The 18004-nt window shown below is 36.6% G+C and overlaps 1 protein-coding gene across 14 annotated transcripts in view; it reads left to right on the top strand.

The window, feature by feature from the left end:
- Positions 1–18004, top strand: part of MLLT10 (MLLT10 histone lysine methyltransferase DOT1L cofactor) — a 301040-nt gene that overhangs the window by 153536 nt on the left and 129500 nt on the right. For 12 of the 14 annotated variants that reach the window (XM_049881865.1, XM_049881866.1, XM_049881869.1 and 9 more), the window contains 3 exons: positions 5028–5131; positions 6342–6435; positions 8491–8586. In XM_049881865.1, coding sequence (XP_049737822.1) covers positions 5028–5131; positions 6342–6435; positions 8491–8586 — 294 coding nt within the window. Of the gene's footprint in view, positions 1–5027; positions 5132–6341; positions 6436–8490; positions 8587–18004 lie in introns of those variants that run through there. The other 2 variants (XM_049881870.1, XM_049881876.1) reach the window with 2 other exon arrangements.

Raw genomic sequence — 18004 nt, 5'->3', positions numbered from 1 at the left:
TTTTTTTTTTAAATAATTGTGTTGGGAATATACACAGCAGAACATACAATAATTTAACAGTTTCTACATGTACAATTCAGTGATTACATTCTTCAAGTTGTGCACCCATTCTCACCTTCCTTTTCTGAGTTGTTCTTCTCTATTAACGTAAACTCATTGCCCTGTAAATTTCCTGTCTAATCCTTTGAGTTGCTGTTGTTAGTTAGATCCCAGATAGATAAACCTTAAAAGAGCACAGTGCTGAAGGCAGACATCTTTACTAGTTAAATCTATGGTTTTAAGAAGACTTCAGGGGATATTTTTGGTTAAGGTTTAAAGATTATCTCAGGGCAGTAGCTTTAGAGGTTCATCCAGCTTTCCAAAGCTCTAGAAATTCTGAATTCCATGAGAGTTTCTAATTCTTTTCAGCCTGTTTCCCCTTTTGATCAGGATTCTTCTATAGAATCTTTGATCAGAATGTTCAGTAATGGTAGCTGGGCACCATCCAGTTTTTCTGGTCTCGTGGCAAAACAGGCAGTTATTCATGGAGGCAATTAGCCACATGTTCCATTTCTTCCTCCTACTCTTGATTCTCTTTCTCCTGTAGTTCCAGGTGCATAGAGACCAATTGTGCCTTGGATGGCTGCTTGCAGGCTTTTAAAACCCCAGGCACTATGCGGTGAACTAGGAGGTGGAACGAAAGCATTAAGTAGGATATTAGGGCAGTTAACTAGGATGTCCCATGAAACCGTGAACCTAAATCTCCAGACCAAGGAATCGAATCCCATGAGATGCTTGGTTGTACATGAGCAGACTTAGCAGCTACTCTTGTTTTCGCTTTTGTAAATACATCTATCACAGAACTTTGGCCAAATCAACTTTTTACAGGTGTACAACTTATTGACAGCACTTAACATTAATTGGCTGTGCAACCCTATCTTTAATCCATGTAATTTTTCCATCACTGGAAATCAAAACTCAGTACTCTGTAAGCGATAACTCCCCCTTTTCCTCTTCTGTCCTCCCCTCGTAAGCTCAAGAAACCTTGGTCTCTATACATTTGCCTGTTTATGTAAGAAAAAAAATTTATATAAGTGAGGTCATAAAATATTTGGCCTTTTCTGATGGACTTATTTCACTCAGCATGTCTTCTAGCTCCATCCATATTGTAGCATGTATCAAGACTTCATTTCTCTTACTGGCTGAGTAGTATTCCATTGTATAAAAACCAAAAACCAAACCCAGTGCCGTTGAGTTGATGCCGACTCATAGCGACCCTGTAGGACAGAGTAGAACTGCCCCGTAGAGTTTCCAAGGAGCGTCTGGCAGATTCGAACTGCCAACCCTTTGGTTAGCAGCTGTAGCACTTAACCACTACGCCACCAGGGTTTCCATTCCATTATATATCTGTACCATATTTTGTTTATCCATTCAGCCATTGTCTGTTGACCTATATTTAAGTTTACGTATTCTTTCTTCTGCTATGTCAAAGTCTATTAATGAGCTAACAGAGAATTTTCTTATCTCTGATAATGTTTTTAGCATTTCTATTCAACTTTTTTTTTTTTTTTTTATCATTTCTTACTTTTTGCTGAAATTCCTGTCTGTTCATTCATGATATCTACGTTTTGCATTGGACCCTCTAACATATTAATCTTATTATTTTAAATTAAAGTAACTGTTTGATAGTTCCAACACGCGAATCTTTTCTGGGTCAGACTCTGACAAAGGAATTTTTTTTAGGGTGTACCTCCCGTATGTTTTGATTGAATGTCAGACATCTTAATGTAGAACAGGTGAGGCGAAGTAGGGTGACCAACCGTCCTGATTTGCCTTGGACTGAGGGATTTCCTAGAGCATGGACTTTTTAGTTTCAAAATCAGGACAGTCCTGGGATAACCAGGATGGTTGCTCACCCTACACTGAAGCACATAGTATTTATTCCTGGAAATGGCCATACCTCTTTCAGGCAGTTAAGTGTGGGGGAGTGAGTCAATCTAGTCAGGAGTTGAGCTGGCTTTGGGTTTTGTTGTTGTGCTGGATTGGCATAACAGGCACCTAGGAAGACAGGCCTGGTAGACTACTTCTGAAGGGTCACAGCCTTGAAAACCCTATGGAACAGTTCTACTGTGTGCACATGGGGTCGCCATGAGTTGAAATCAACTCTGTGGCAACTAACAACATGTACTGTTCTTACGTTAGGGGCTAGAGTGTTTGAGGGTCTTTCATAATGTTTGTGTTTAACCTCGGCTTTCAGTTATCCCTGTTCAACTTTTGCCCCTCCTCTAGTGTTAGGGTGTTATTGTTATCTGATTGTGGGGGCGTGGAAGTTTCTCTGTAATTTTGGTCCAGCCTCAGTAGTTGGTAGGCCCTGTGTTATATCTGTGGAAGATCTTGAGAAACAGAGGTTAGTGCCCCTCCCCCAGTGCTGGAATACCTTTTATAGTGTTACAAATCTTGGGCCATGAATTTTTCTTGCCCCGCCCCTCACACAGCACTCTCTCAGTTTCTCTCTTGGGTTCAGTAATTCATTGTAGTGGCCACACAGAACTAGAAGACCTTACTCACGATTATGGCGTTTATTATAAGGGAAGTAACTGTTAAAATTCAGACTCAGGAACACGCAGGTTACAGTTCTTTCTTCAGGACAGCCTCTTCCCAACCTTGCTCATACTCACAGGCATGCCACTTCCTGGCCCTAGGCCTCTCCCCAGAGGCACTCAGCTTTCTCTCTGTGTGGTCTCGGCTGGGAATCCTACCAGGCAGTCTCTTGTTGCCAGCACTCTCCTGCTACCACTTCACTGTCTTAAGGGTTTCAGCTTGCCTTCTCTCTCTCTTTCTCTGTCTTTATTTTGATCTTCTGCTTCTAGGAGCTTCTCAGCTCAGGGATCTCGGGTCCAAAGGACATACTTTCTACTCCTGGCTGTTCTTCCTTGGTAATGCTGGGATTCTCCACTCTGCTCTGGCATCGGCTCTCTTTTAAGGCAAAACTGACCAATCCTCTTGCTAGGCCACAGCCACCTTATTACACAGTCCCACCCAATCACCTGAGTAGGAGCCACAGACCATGGCTAGAAAGGCCACACAAATGTAATCAATCATACTACATGCCCCTTCCTCAAGACTGAAAAATTTTTTTCCTTGTCCTTCCCCAAACCACAGTGGATTTTTACCTATGCCTTGGATGTGTTTTTTTTTTTTTTTGGATGTGACAGGGTTTGCTGGCAATTCCTCAGAGTCTCAAGGCCTTTGAGAGAAAGGTCTTGGCATGTCTTTACCTCAGTGGTACATGATCCCCTCCTTCATGCCTGCACCATCAAGGGAAATTCTTTCTGGTTTGTCTCCACGCCTTCAATTTTCCCCATGAACCCCTTGTGAAAATCCACAGAAAAGAACTCCTGAGTAAAGGTTCCCAGTGGTTCTATATTATCACAGTAACCCACAACCAGACTTTAGCAATTAGTTAAAAATTTAGCTCATTTCTTCTTAATTGCTTACATGGGAGCCCTAGCTTCCTCTCACGCTCTGCCATTGGTGGATAGTCTGAGTTCTGAGTGGTGGATAGTCACTCCTTGGTGGAGGGGAGTGTGTCTCCCCTTGAGTTCAGTTACTTTAGAATGTTTTCCTGATTTTTGCTATGTAAAATGTTATTGTTTCAATCTGCTTTGTCTTTTTTTTTTTTTTAATTTACTTGATCATTTGTGGGCTAAAAGATGTATGTTAAGTTCTTCCATTATAATTTTTTTTATCCTTTCTTCTTTTAATTTGAACGTAGGTGTTCCTGTTCTGTGTATACGGGTTGGTTTTGTTGTAACTTGGGCTTGTGCTTTTTTGAAGGTATAAAATGATTTTTGTAATTTAATTCAGTTGGAGAGTCCCTGTTTTTCAACAAGGGAGCTGGAATCATTTACTCAACCAGATATTAAGCTTTTTAGAACCCAACTATACGCTTGTAAAATATTGCAAAATGGTGTTACCTGGTACCTCAGTGCAGAGTGCAATAAAATCTCTTAAGAATGCATGTAGTCCCATTGAAGTTGGCTTGGTTATACTATTTTGAAGTTGGTTTCTGCTTAGGAAGTTATCACCTGATTGTGTGCAGTCTAATAATTCATTTTTGTATATCCAACTTGCAGTCAACTGGTAATTTTTTTGTAGTGGTGAAAATATACGCAAGAAAACATTTGCTATTTTAAAATTTTCTAATGTGTAATTCAGTGATATTGCTTACATTCTTCATGTTGTGCAACTGATAAAATTATCAGCTGATAATTTTATTCATTTTACACTGATACTCATGGATGCCATTTATGTAACTCGGTCTTTTATCACATGAACAGCCATAGTTTTGAGTTATTAAAAGGTGGCACTGTCTATCAGCTATTTTCAGCTGGAAAATGAACCAGATCTCAATCGAAGCTGCTGGGAGTGTTCATTGATCTGTACCTCTTAGGGCACTCCTGACCTGTTTATTAGCTAAAATGTCTTCCTTTCTGGCCCAGCATGTCAGGTTGGCAGAGCTGAATGACAGCCCTTGTGGAATTCCTTGGGAATTTTTTGTAGATAGAGTGGCCTAAATCTTCCTTACTCATAAAGGGGTGCCCTTTGTTTCTTAGGGGCCAACTTCCTATATCAAATGCCCTTATATTCACTTATTCCAACAGAGAGGGAAGATAAACCTCTTTTTGACACCCTTGTTACAGGGATCAGTTCAGTATCGATGAGGAAGTTTTAAAGAATGAGATACGGTAGATCATGTATTGGCTCCCGGCCTCAGTGCCTGTGAACATTCTCCTTTTTTGAGTCTAAGTAAGACAGTGCCGTCGTGAATTGTTACTAGTACTGTGACCTGTATGTTTGTTGTTTATGTTTTCATGTTTATATTGTTTGCAAAAATTAGATTATTGTCAGAGAAAAGGAATTCATTGAAGCAAAGTAGGTTAAATAGTAAATCTGATCTTGACTTCTGAAGATAATTGTAAAATTCAGATTCATATTAAGCACTTGTATAGTTTTTATTTATTTATTTTTTGTTTCTCTACTGTAAGACTTGCTACATTTGTGATGAACAAGGAAGAGAAAGCAAAGCGGCTACTGGTGCTTGCATGACATGTAACAAACATGGATGTCGACAGGCTTTCCATGTAACATGGTAAGTACATTCCAGCATTATACAGAACTGAAATTGGAAAATACCTTACATAAAAGCATAAGATAAAGACTTAATTAGATACTCAAATATTATTTACAGTAAATTTTATTGGGAAAATTTTTATGTTCAGATTTACTTATTTGTAATAAAAACGGTTCTAATAATTGAGTGTTTATTTACCAGAGTGAATTTGCAATCTGTGTGCCCTAGTTCTAATTTCTTATTCTCTCTAAGCTTCAGTTTCATATCATGTGAAATACCGACATGGGTTACCTACCCTTTGTTTTGTTATTAGGATTAAATGAGCTGATGTGGGTAAACTTAGTGTATTGTAATTCTTTTTTTGGGTATGGGATATATACTATGTACTTTTGAAATGTTAAAAGTGAAAGGTCAAGCTCATAAGATGATGATTTTAAACTTTAGTGCTTTTTTTCTTTCAATATCAATATCATAACATTAGATTTCAGTTCTGTTTCTTCCAGTGTTTTTCACTGAAAAGCACAGCTTAAACATTTATCTTGCCTACTGTATTCTGACTTGAAGCATTTAGAGTTGGAAAATCAGTCCTGGGTGAATGAATTTTTCCTTTCACCGCTATGTAATCTGCATCCATAAGCTAAATATCATCATGTTGTATTATCTCTTTAGAGTCATGGCCTTTCTATCTTACCTGCGATGTAGATTGCAAAAGTAAAATTGTTAATTGTGGCGGGGGGAAGAATTTACCTTAAGCCATTGCCCGCCCAGTCAATTCTGACTCATAGTGACCCTGTAGGACAGAGTAGAACCTGGCCCATAGGGTTTCCAAGGCTGTAATCATTTTGGAAGCAGATCGCCACATCTTTCTTCCGCAGAGGGCTGGTGGATTTGAATTGCTGACCTTTTGGTTGGCAGCTGAGTGCTTAACCACTGCGCCAGCAGGGCTCCTCATCTAAAAGAAACTTAAGTCTTTTGGTGGCACAAAAGCATAGTAATTATTTATCCTTGATAAAAGAGGTTAAAGAGCTCTTTTAAACCATAAATATAACTTTAAAAAGTAACAGGTTGTAGGTTGGGGTGAAATGTATTTGATTAAAGCTTTTTATATTTCCTTTATGTCCTAGGAGATAAATTTTATTACGTATCTGACATGCTTGGGAGTAAATTTTATTTGTTTATATATACTGGGTTTTGAATTTTTATTGATATACTGGGCTTTTATTTTCAGTGCTCAGTTTGCTGGACTACTTTGTGAAGAAGAAGGTAATGGTGCAGATAACGTCCAGTACTGTGGCTATTGTAAATACCATTTTAGTAAACTGGTAAGAATTTGTCTTGAATTTAACATGAAAATAATAATAATTAATTTTGACAGTAGAGTGACCTTATTTTATAAAAATGGCAAAGTAGCAGTTCCTTTTCCCTTGATATATGCTTGAGATTAAGTTTGCTTAGTGAGCTCTTTATTAGAAATTAAAGGATCTAGTAACTTAAAAAGATGTTTTTTCCTTGGGTTCATTTGTAAACATGAATATTCTAATTTAAAATACATACTTAACAGTTTACAGTAAATAGTGTATATTGGGAAACCCTGGTGGCGTAGTGGCCAAGTGCTACGGCTGCTACCCAAGAGATCAACAGTTCGAATCCGCCAGGTGCTCCTTGGAAACTCTATGGGGCAGTTCTACTCCGTCCTATAGGGTCGCTATGAGTCGGAATCAACTTGAAGGCAGTGGGTTTTTGGGGGTGTGTATGGGTATACTTTTACTGAAAGAAAATGGATTTGGAAGAATTCTTTATACTTTAACGTATTTTCAGTTAATTTGATTTTTGACATCTGATTATACATTTTGTGATTGTTACTTGTTTATCTTAATTTTTTGCTTCATTATTATACATTTATTCTCGTTTTTATTTACTGTGAAATAGTGAAACAAGGGTGTTTTGTAACTTGGTTAAAGACATTGAGAAAAACATTTAAAAATTAACTTTGGGAATTTTTTTTTTCAATTTGGTCAATCTTTGCAGTCATACAGTACCATGAATGATTGAGTTAGTAACATTTGATTGACTGTTACATATTTGTGTCCCTGTTACTTTGAAGGAAGAATATTTTGATGTCCCAAGTGTCCGTTTCTCGGTCTTTAACCTTACGGTTTAAGACGTGTTTTTTTTTTTTTTTTGAAGGTCTTATTTTTTTTTAATTGTTACCTTTTTCTTATAAATGGGCCTGCCCGCCTGTCTCCCTCCCTCCCTCCTTTCCTCTCTCCCTTTTTTTTTTTTTGAGTAAATAATATCATTAGAGGCCCTTTTCTCATGAAATGAGCAGCTCATGCCTCCAACGTTCTGGTTCCTGCCTATGAAATACTTAAGAGTATGTGTTTTTGCTGAAGGCCTTGACTTACTTTAATGACTGACAAAGAATATGGAAGTGTTTTCAGAGAAGCTTTGAGATTTTAAAACTGAACATTTTGCTGCTTGGATGTTAAGAGCACACCGGAATGTTCATTTTATATATGAGAAGTAATGTAGATAAAATAGAGAATTATAAAAAGGATTTGCAAGTTTGTGCAGATAGAGCTTTCTCATTGCTAGTTATTGATGTGCTGTTCCCATTTGCTGGTTTGGGCAAAAAAATCTGATAATAGTATTGTATTAATTCTACATTTGCATGGTAATTTGAGCATCTTTTATAGTAATTTTTGTCTAGTTTAAATCAATTAGGTAGGTACCACCAAATTTTAAGCACTCCAAGTACTCTCATCTTCATACTTTTATTATTCAGTAATGTAAGGATTTTAAACACAAACGTGTAATGCTTTTAGTATGCTTTGTAAAATGCATGGGTCTATTACTGACACTTCCTTTAATTTTTTTCTTAATAAACTACATAGAGACCAGTTTTTAGAAAACTGTGTGCGTTTAATACTAAAAGTAAAAGATTAAAGGCTTCTTGCTTTTCTTAGTGGCATGAAGTAACTCTTCAAATATTTTTCTGTTCTTCTAGTCTTGGCATCCTTCTTCATGATGGCATTCTCTTTTGGTTGAAACTTACTATTATCTTTTTTAATTTAAAGCAGACGTTGAAACTATATAGTTGATTACTTGAAAATAGAAGATCTATTTTCACAAATGTACAAAAATGTGGCATTAATGTTAAATTTAGGCTTAGATTTTCCTTTATAATTGAATGCCTTAGATAAAAATATTTGAATGTTATCTAAACTAGATTATATAGATTGAAATAGTGAGACTTTTTTCCTTTAGTAAACATTTTTTAAATACTTCACACTTAAATTGGTTTAAGCCTAACAAAAAGATTCTTCAAAAAAATTTTATATACATATACACATATGTATATATATTTTCTTTTTTAGAAAAAGAGCAAACGGGGATCTAATAGGTCATATGATCAAAGTTTAAGTGATTCTTCCTCTCACTCTCAGGATAAACATCATGAGAAAGAGAAAAAAGTAAGTGGATTTGTTGTTGGTGAATATGTAGCTCATCTACTTAATAGATTTTTTTTTTTCTTTTTTTAGTGAAAATTTAGTTCTTGGTAGGTGAACGGAGACATTGAAATATAGAAAAAATTTACCTTTATATATATCATAAGAGTAATAAGTCAAGGAGTAGGTTTTTAAAAATGCCATATTTGTGAATATGGTTCTGTCCATTTCAACTGAAAATTTGAAATAACAGTTGGCTTGAAAGCATGAGAGAGATTTCTTGCATGTGTTACTATGGTCATCTTGGGAAATTTTAGGCGACTTTAGCAATAATAGTTTGTTGCTATATATCGTTAACCAGTTATTTCACATGTAAGTAAATATCAGTTTTTTTCCTTTATAATAGAACAGCTTTGAAGTTCTATTTATTCTTCATGGTTTTTTTCAGTGGTGCCAATGGTTAATTATTTTTATCTAATGGGAAAATGTTATTAGACCATTTGTTGAGAATATTTTGTCTTTTAATTAAAACATTAAAAGCTTGCCTATATACTAATCTGTCTTCTTCTGACTTAACCTGTTTTCTGCTTACATTTTTACTTACTTTAAGGAATATGATTAATTTTTAGTAAGCTAAAAATAAGTACTATTGACTCATTCATAGTTTATCATTCTTTAACAACGTATTGCCAGTGTAGGAGAAAGGATACTACTGTGAAGTGTTTTTGAAGAAGCGAGAATACAAAGAATATCTTCAAGTAAAGAAGAATGTTAAAACAGTTGTTATAAACTAGTTTGGAAAATATTTCTGCATATTGGATTAAAAAATGAGATCACCTAACATTTTTACTTTTGTGAATACTTGGGATTTGAAGTACAGTTTTTTTTTTTTTGCTGAAGTACAGTTATTCTAAGATACTTTCATTTTTAATGTATGTTTGTGCCTTTTTGTCAAGGTAAACATTTTAGAAACTTAGTTTTGAGAGTAAATGTCTGATTATGAGTAAAATAATAATTATAACTGTTCCACTTTAGGGCTCTTGTTAGGTTAATTTTATTTTTAACAGATCTTAGGCAGCAAGTATACATATTTGTCTTGATTTCTTTAATGAAGTGGTTCTGTGATAAAGCACCAATAGTAGAGTTATGTCTTGCTGTCTATTCTGTTTGTATTTATGGATGGAAAAATGGCAGATTAGCAAAAAGCACCGTGAGATTTAAACTTTTTGAACCATGAAGTAGAGATTCTTAGGACTCATAAATTGTAAAGAGGGAAGTCTAACCATTGATATTCTTCTGTTCTGCCATTTCATGAGCTTTATCTTTTTTAAAGAGGTGTGCACTGAATGATGATATTTATTTTTGATAACTTCTCTGGCATGTTATTTGAAGGCAAATTATTAAATGTAAGTACAGTTAGGTAAATATAGTGCTTATGACTCTATGAATAAAAACATATTTTTTGCCCTAGAAATGAATTAGGTTTTGTATTTTAAGAGTTTTTCTGGTTGTTAAATACTAAATTTAAAAATATTTACTTTGTCAAACTTGTTTAGCTTCAAATTTTAGAAGTTGATATTTTCATTAAGGTGTAAATAGTATTTAAATTTTACTTTTAGCATACATAAGTTTAGTAACTTTTTTTTTGTTGTCAAGCTTTAAATCCACTTGTGCATTTTATTTTTTAATAACTGAGATTTACTGATTATAAAGGATGTGAGGTAAACATCTATAAATTTATTATTTTGTTAGACTTGTTTGGTTGCTTTGGGAAGGGATGTTCTTATTATGGTATGATATTCAGTGATAATATAGCTGAAAAGAGTGGATGTTATAAGCCATCTTTCTCTTTTCTGCCTTTTTATTTCTCTTAAGATTTTAGCGTCCATAACTGTTGTCTTGAAAAATATGCTTAGCATGCTTATAAAATGTTGCATTTAAAGGAAGCATTCATAATCATGCAGACTTTAGTATTTTAAAATACTGTATATTATGAGCTGAATTTTGGTGATATCATTCATAAGAGATAGTTTAAACCACTCTTCTTTCTAAATTATCTGCCTTCGTTCTTTTTTATATATTTTTCACAAGTTAAAAAATATCATTTATTAAATTACAAATAAGTAATGCTTATATAAAGCATATTAAAGGCTAAAAACTGTGATGTCTAAATTATGTATTTAAAAATGAAATATACAATGTATAAGTTACCATTTTTTATACAACTGTAAAAAAAATTAAAAATATATAGTCTTTGCTTTTCACAGAATTTCTTTTTGTCCAAGGTGTGTTAACACTGGTTAAATGTTAAACGGGGCAGTTTTTCCAGAAAAATGAAAATTTGGGACCTATTCTAAGGAGGAATGACAGTATATATTTGAAATAAATTATAGCTATGTGTATGAATGTTTAATCCAGTCACTAAATGGTTTGGATTTTGTGAATTCTTGTTTAAGAAGAATTTCTTTTAAGTCTGTTAAATGTTGATTAATGTTCATTCTAAAGTAGAATTTTCTTGAAGTCACAAGTGTCATGTAGAATTACTTATTTGACTGTAGTTGAAATAACTGGGGATTAATTTATTGTGGTGGTTAATAAGGCAGTCATCTCTGTCTTTAAGAGTCTCTATTCATTTTTTTCTAATTCTTTTCATACCTGTTAAGAAGTTTTGAAAGCACAAGCTTTTCTACCCCACTACTATTTGAAGGCATCTATTTATTTATTTATTTTTAAAGAACCCTCTAAGGATTGTGAAGCTGTCTTTTCATAGAATGGTTGAATAACTTCTCCAAGGTTAATAGCTTACAGTAACTGCTAGTGAATTACATAAAAATAGAGTCATTTTGACTTTTAAGTCTCTAGTGTTCTTATGCTTAAGGAGCCCTGGTGGTGCAGTGGCTGAGCATTCAACTGCTAACCAAAAGGCCAGCAGTTCAAACCTACCAGTCCTTCTGCGGGAGAAAGATGTGGCAGCCTGCCTCCTTAAAGGTTACAGCCTTGTAATCCCTATGAGGGCAGCTCTACTCTATCCTACAGGGTCACTCTAAGTTGGAATCGACTTGAGTACAACAGATTTGGTTTGGCTTTTTGATTCTTACGTTTACAAATGCACTGCCACTCAGTGAGGTGTGTGGAAAGGTTAGGAAGTGAAGAAGCACATCAGACATAGCAACATGTGGGTGTATTGGGAGGCTCCTAGCTTCAGAAAGATTTTTTTTCTAAAGGCTAAATTGTAGGTCATTATTTGGAAAATAACAGACCCTCAATAAGACCCTTAACGAGATATATTGACACAATGACTACAACAGTGTGCTCAAACATACCTACTATTGTGAGGATGGCACAACACCAGGCAATGTTTAGTTCTGTTATATATGTAGGGTTAGTATAAATTGGAGCCCACTCAGTGGAACATAACAACAACAACAGATATTTATTCTGTTGGGATAATCTTGTACCAATTCATTTGAACCTCAGACCCTTCCCTTTCCCACTCATCAATGCTAACTAATCCATAATGGACCAGAAACACAGTATTAAGATTTATTACAACCAGGTCACCTTTGGTGACAGTGTATTACAGGTAGTCCTCCACTTAAGATGGGCTTCTGTTCTGATGACTCACTTATAAGTTCTGATGTAAGTTGAATACCTGTGTTTTTTTTTCTTTTGGTGCTCTTTTAAGTTTTCATTATTATTGCCTTTTATTATCAGGATCTTTATAAATCCAATTTTTCTCTTTGGGGGTTGGAAACTTTATGTATAAACTTTGATATATTTTGGAAACCCTGGTGGTGTAGTGGTTAAGTGCTACAGCTGCTAACCAAGGGTTGGCAGTTCGAATCTGCCAGGCGCTCCTTGGCAACTCTGCGGGGCACTTCTACTTTGTCCTGTAGGGTCACTATGAGTCGGAATCGACTTGACGACACTGGCTTTTGATATATTTTAATACATACATAAATAAAAAAATACACAAATCAAAAAATTTACTCAGACTATGAAGAAGAATTAGATGACATTGGCATTTTGTCAGTTGTGGAAATAACTCCACTTGTGGAAGGTTCTGGATCATTGAATCATCCCTGGGAATGGGGATGGAGTTTCTAGTCAGAAAATTAGTAAGAGTTGTTGGTATGATCCTTTTCTTTTTTTCTTCATATATTTTGTGGTAACTTCTTACTGCTTCTCAGATGTGCCTGTCAGCTTTAGCAAAGTGATCGTGATCAGCATTTGGGTCCGCGTTTTCAAGCAACTGAAGCCCCTGATTTAGTTTAAAAAAACTCCAGTTAAACTTTTCAGTGTAAAATTTTTTGACTTCTGTCCTTCCTTTTCCTCATTATTTCTTTCTTCTTCAGCATTTCTTTCCTATTCAAAAGCCATCGAGTCCTGATCTGTCAATTCCCCTGCATGATCTATGAGCTTTTCCACGTCAGCAAGATCAAGTTCTAATGTCAGCGCTGTTGCCATATGGACAGTTTTTCCACTGACCTCTTCCATCATCTTATCCTGAACAAATGCTTGAAGCGTGCCCACATAACTTAGCAATTTTTTCCATATCCCCTGCATGCATTTTCCTGTAACTTCCTCCAAGGAAGATGCAATTTTTCAGGTACACCGATGGTTGAAGTGCAGTTTGTCATAACTCGAATACATTGTAAGTCAGTAACACACTCTGTTCCAAGTAGGTATGCCAGAAATCTATCTGTCCCCTACTACAGTGAGATAGGGATTTACCCTCACCCTTACTTGCCTTTGGCGCCTTGGTGGCACAGTGGTTAAGAGCTCAGTTGCTAATCGAAAGATCAGCAGTTGAATCCACCAGCTGCTGCTTGGAAGAAACCCTATGAGATATCTCTACTCTGTCTTATAGGGGTTGCTATGAGTTGGAATCGACTTGACGGCAGTGGGGTGGTTTTTGGTTACTTTAAGGAGCCCTGGGGTGCAGTGGTTAAGCACTTGGCTGCTAACCAAAAGGCCAGCAGCTGTTCAAACCCACCACCTTCTCCATGGAAGAAAGCTATGCTTTTCTGCTTTTGTAAAGATTGCACATACGAAATGCAACGGTACAGTTCTTCACTGTCCTTTAAGATCACTATAAGTTGGAACTGACTCAATGGCGGTGGGTTTTTTTTTTTTTTTTGGATACTTGTGCTTGGTTTTTAATAGCTTACAACAGATACAGTAGCTATTGCCAGTATAGACACTGTTAGGGTAGGGTGTGGGTTTTTTGGAGACAGACTTTTTGGCTTGCATTTTGTGACCCCAGGGATTGACTGGACTTCCCTTTTGTTTAGGTCTACTCATTTTTTTCAATTGGATTGGACTACATTTTTCTGTGGAATGCGTAGGAATAAAACATTCAATCAAAGATTTGTCATTGCTTTCCTTTTGGAAATCTTTGTCTGAAGTTGAAGCTTTAAGCTTCTACATGTGCAAAGATTTAAGAGAGGATAGGGTTTTTAGGAGCAGCAGTTTAGAGTGGCTTTTGTGTGTTTGGTGGGGCTGAAGAGTGACATAAGATGAGACTATTTAATTAAGAAGCGGCCAGTTCATAAAGGGTCTTGTAAGCAATTCCAGTTTCTTACTTCGTTCTAGGGCAGTGGGCAGCCAGAAAGATTTTTTTTTTAAACTTTTGATTTTCTGATAATTTCAGACTTTAAGAAAGAATGGTAAATATAGGAATAAATCCTCTACACCGTTCACCCGAATTCTGAAAATACTAACATTTTACCACATTAGCTTTATCATGCCCCTCTTACTCTCTTCTTCCCTGTCTGTCCGTCCGTCTGTCCATCCATCCAGATTATTTTTCAGAACATGAGAGTGAATTGCAAACATAACGCCCCTTTAGCCTAAATAGTTTAAAACCTTTGTGCGTAGTTTTATTTATTTACTTATTTTTTGCCCTTTTTTTTTTGTACTTTAAGTGAAAGTTGATGGTTCTAGTTAGTTTCTCGTACAAAAATTATACACACGTTGTTATGTGACCCTAGTTTCTCTCGCTAGAATGTGACAGCACACTCCTCCTTTCCACCCGGGTTTCCCATTTCCATTTAACCAGCTCCTGTCCCTTTCTACCTTCCCATCTCGGCTTCGGACAGGAACTGCCCATTTAGTCTCACATATCTACTTGAGCTAAGAAGCACACTCTGCACGAGTATTGTTTTATGTCTTATAGTCCAGTCTATTCTTTGTCTGAAGAGTTGGCTTCAGGAATGGCTTTAATTCTGGGCTAACAGAAAGTCCAGGTGCCGTGTCTCCAGGGTCCTTCCAGTCTCAGTCAGACTACTAAGTCTGGTCTTTTTACTAGAATTTGAGTTCTGCTCCCCAATATTCTTCTATTCCATCAGGGACTCTCTGTTGTGTTCCCTGTCAGGGCGGTCATTGGTGGTAGCCGGGCACGCTCTTGTTCTCCCGGTCTCTGGATGATGGTGTCTCTGGTTTATATGGCCTTTTCTGTCTCTCGGGCTCATATTTTTCCCTGTGTCTTTGGTGTTCTTAATATTCCTTTGCTCCAGATGGGTTGGGACCAAATGATACATCTAAGATGGCCACTTGCTGGTATTTGAGACCCCAAACGCTGCTCACCAAAGTGGGATGAAGAACATTTTCTTAATAAACTCTGTTATACCAATTGACGGAGATGTCCCCTGAAACCATGGTCCTCAGATCCTGGCCCCTGGTTCTCTGTCCCTCAAAGTGTTTGTGTATTTAGGAAACTTGTTAGCTTTTGGTTTGGTCCACTTGTGCTGACTTTGCCTGAATTATGTGTTGTCCTTCCCTTCACCTAAGATAATTCTTGTCTACTATGTAGTTAGTGAATACGGCTCTCCCTCCCTCCCCATCCTTGTAACCATCAAAGACAGTTTTCTCCTGTGTTTAAACTTTCTCTTGAGTTCTTATGGTAGTGGTCTCACATTTGTCCTTTTGTGACTGACTAATTTCACTCAGCATAATGCCTCCCAGATTCATCCATGTTATGAGATGTTTTGTGGATTCATCATTCTTCATTGTTGCATAGTATTCCACTATGTGAATATACCATAATTTGTTTATCCATTCATCTGTCTTTTTTGCTACTGTGAATGGTGCTGCAACAAACATGGGTGTGCATATATCTATTTATGTGAGGGTTCTTATTTCTCTAGGATGTATTCCAAGGAGTGGGATTGTTGCATCGTGATCATGAGCATTTCCTCATGTGTCTGTTAGCTACCTGAAGGTCTTCTCTGGTGAAGTACCTGTTCATATCCTTAGCCCATTTTCTTAATTGGGTTATTTGTCTCTTTGTTGTTGAGGTTTTGCAGTATTTGTAGATTGTATAGATTAGACTCAGATTGGATTTGTCATAGCCAATTTTTTTTCCCCGGTCTGTAGGTTGTCTTTTTACTTTTTTGGTAAAGTGTTTTGATGAGCATGGTGTTTGATTTTTAGGATCTCCCAGTTACCAAGTTTCTCTTCTGGCATTTGTGCATTGTTAGTTATGGTTTGTATTCTGTTTATACCATGTATTAGGGCTCCTAGCATAGTCCCTATTCTTTCTTCCATGATCTTTATCATTTTAGATTTTCTGTTTGGGTCTTTGATCCGTTTTGATTTAGTTTTTGTGCATGGTGCGAGGGACAGGTCTTGTTTCATTTTTTTGCAGATGGATATTCAGTTATGCCAGCACCATTTGTTTAAGGAGACCATCTTTTCCCCATTTAACTGACTTTGGGACTTTGTCAAATATCAGCTGCTCGTATGTGGATGGATTTACGTCTGGATTCTCAATTCTGTTCCATTGGTCTGTGTATCTGTTGTAACAGTACCAGGGTGTTTTGACTACTGTGGAGGTATGTTATAAAATCAGGTAGTGTGAGGCCTCCCACTTTGCTCTGTTTCACTAATGCTTTACTTATCTGGAGCCTCTTCCCTTTCCATATAAAGTTGGTGATTTGTTTCTCCATCTCAGTAAAAAATGTTGTTGGAATTTGGATCAAGGTTGCCTTGTATCTATAGATCACTTTGGGTAGAATTGACATTTTCACAACGTTGACTCTTCCTATCTGTGAGCAAGGTATGTTTTTCCACGTATGCAGGTCTCTTTTGGTTTCTTGCAGCAGTGTCTTGTAGTTTACTATGTATAGGTCTTTTACATCTCCGGTTAGAGTTATTCCTAAGTATTTTATCTTCTTGGGGGCTATCGTAAATGGTATTGATTGGGTGATTTCCTCTTTGCGGTTCTCTGTGTTGGTGTAGGGGAATCCAACTGATTTTTGTATGTTTATCTTGTATCCTAATACTTTGCTGAAATCTTCTATTAGTTCCAGTAGTTTTCTTGTGGATTCTTGTGGATTTTCTGTGTATAAGATCATATCCTCTGCAAATAGACATACTTTTACTGCTTCCTTACCAATTCGGATGCCTTTTATTTCTTTTTCTAGCCTAATTGTTCTGGCTAGGAACTCCAGCACAATGTTGAATAAGAGTGGTGATAAAGGGAACACAACAGAGAACCCCTGAGGGAGCAGGAGAGCAGTGGGATGTAGACCCCAAATTCTCGTAAAAAGACCAGATTTAATGGTCAGACTGGGACTAGAAGGACCCCAGAGAGCATTGTCCCCAGACCTTCTGTTAGCCCAAGACAGGAACCATTCCCAAAGGCAACTCTTCAGACAGGGATTGGACTGGAATATGGGATAGACAGTGATACTGGTGAAGAACGAGCTTCTTGGGTCAAGTAGACACATGAGACTATGTGGGCATCTTCTGTATGGAGGGGAGATGAGAGGGCAGAGGGGGCCAGTAGCTACCTGAATGGACACGGGGAGAGAAAGTAGAGGGAAGAACTGTGCTATCTCATTAGAGGGAGAGCAATTAGGAGTGTACAGCAAGGTGTATGTAAATTTTTGTATGAGAGACTGGCTGATTTGTAAACTTTCACTTAAAGCACAATAAAAATTAATTAAAACAAACACAAAAGTGATAGAGGTCATTCTTGTCTGGTTCCCATTCTCAAGGGGAATATTTCAGATTCTCTCCATTTGGAGTGATGTTGGCTGTTGGCTTTGTATAAATGCCCTTTATTGAGGAATTTCCCTTCTGTTCGTATTTTGCTGAGGGTTTTTTTTTTTATCACGAAAGGGTGTTGGACTTTGTCAAATGCCTTTTTTGCATCAATTGCTAAGATCATGTGGTTCTTCTCTTTTGTTTTATTTATGTGATGAATTACATTGATGGATTTTCTCATGTTGCGCTGTCTCTGCATACATGGTATGAATCCAACTTGGTCACGGTGAAATTTTTTTAATATGTTGTTGAATTCTATTGCTTAGATTTTGTTGAGGATTTTTACGTCTAGGTTCATGAGGAATATTGATCTGTAATTTTCTTTTTTTGTGGTGTCTTCACATGGTTTTGGTATCAGGGTTATGTAGGCTTTATAGAATGAGTTTGGAAG

This window comes from Elephas maximus, chromosome 4 (genome assembly GCF_024166365.1).
Source record: "Elephas maximus indicus isolate mEleMax1 chromosome 4, mEleMax1 primary haplotype, whole genome shotgun sequence".
NCBI lineage: Eukaryota > Metazoa > Chordata > Mammalia > Proboscidea > Elephantidae > Elephas > Elephas maximus.
The sequence above is the reverse complement of the archived record's forward strand: the minus strand, read 5'-3'. Positions and strand labels throughout refer to the sequence as shown.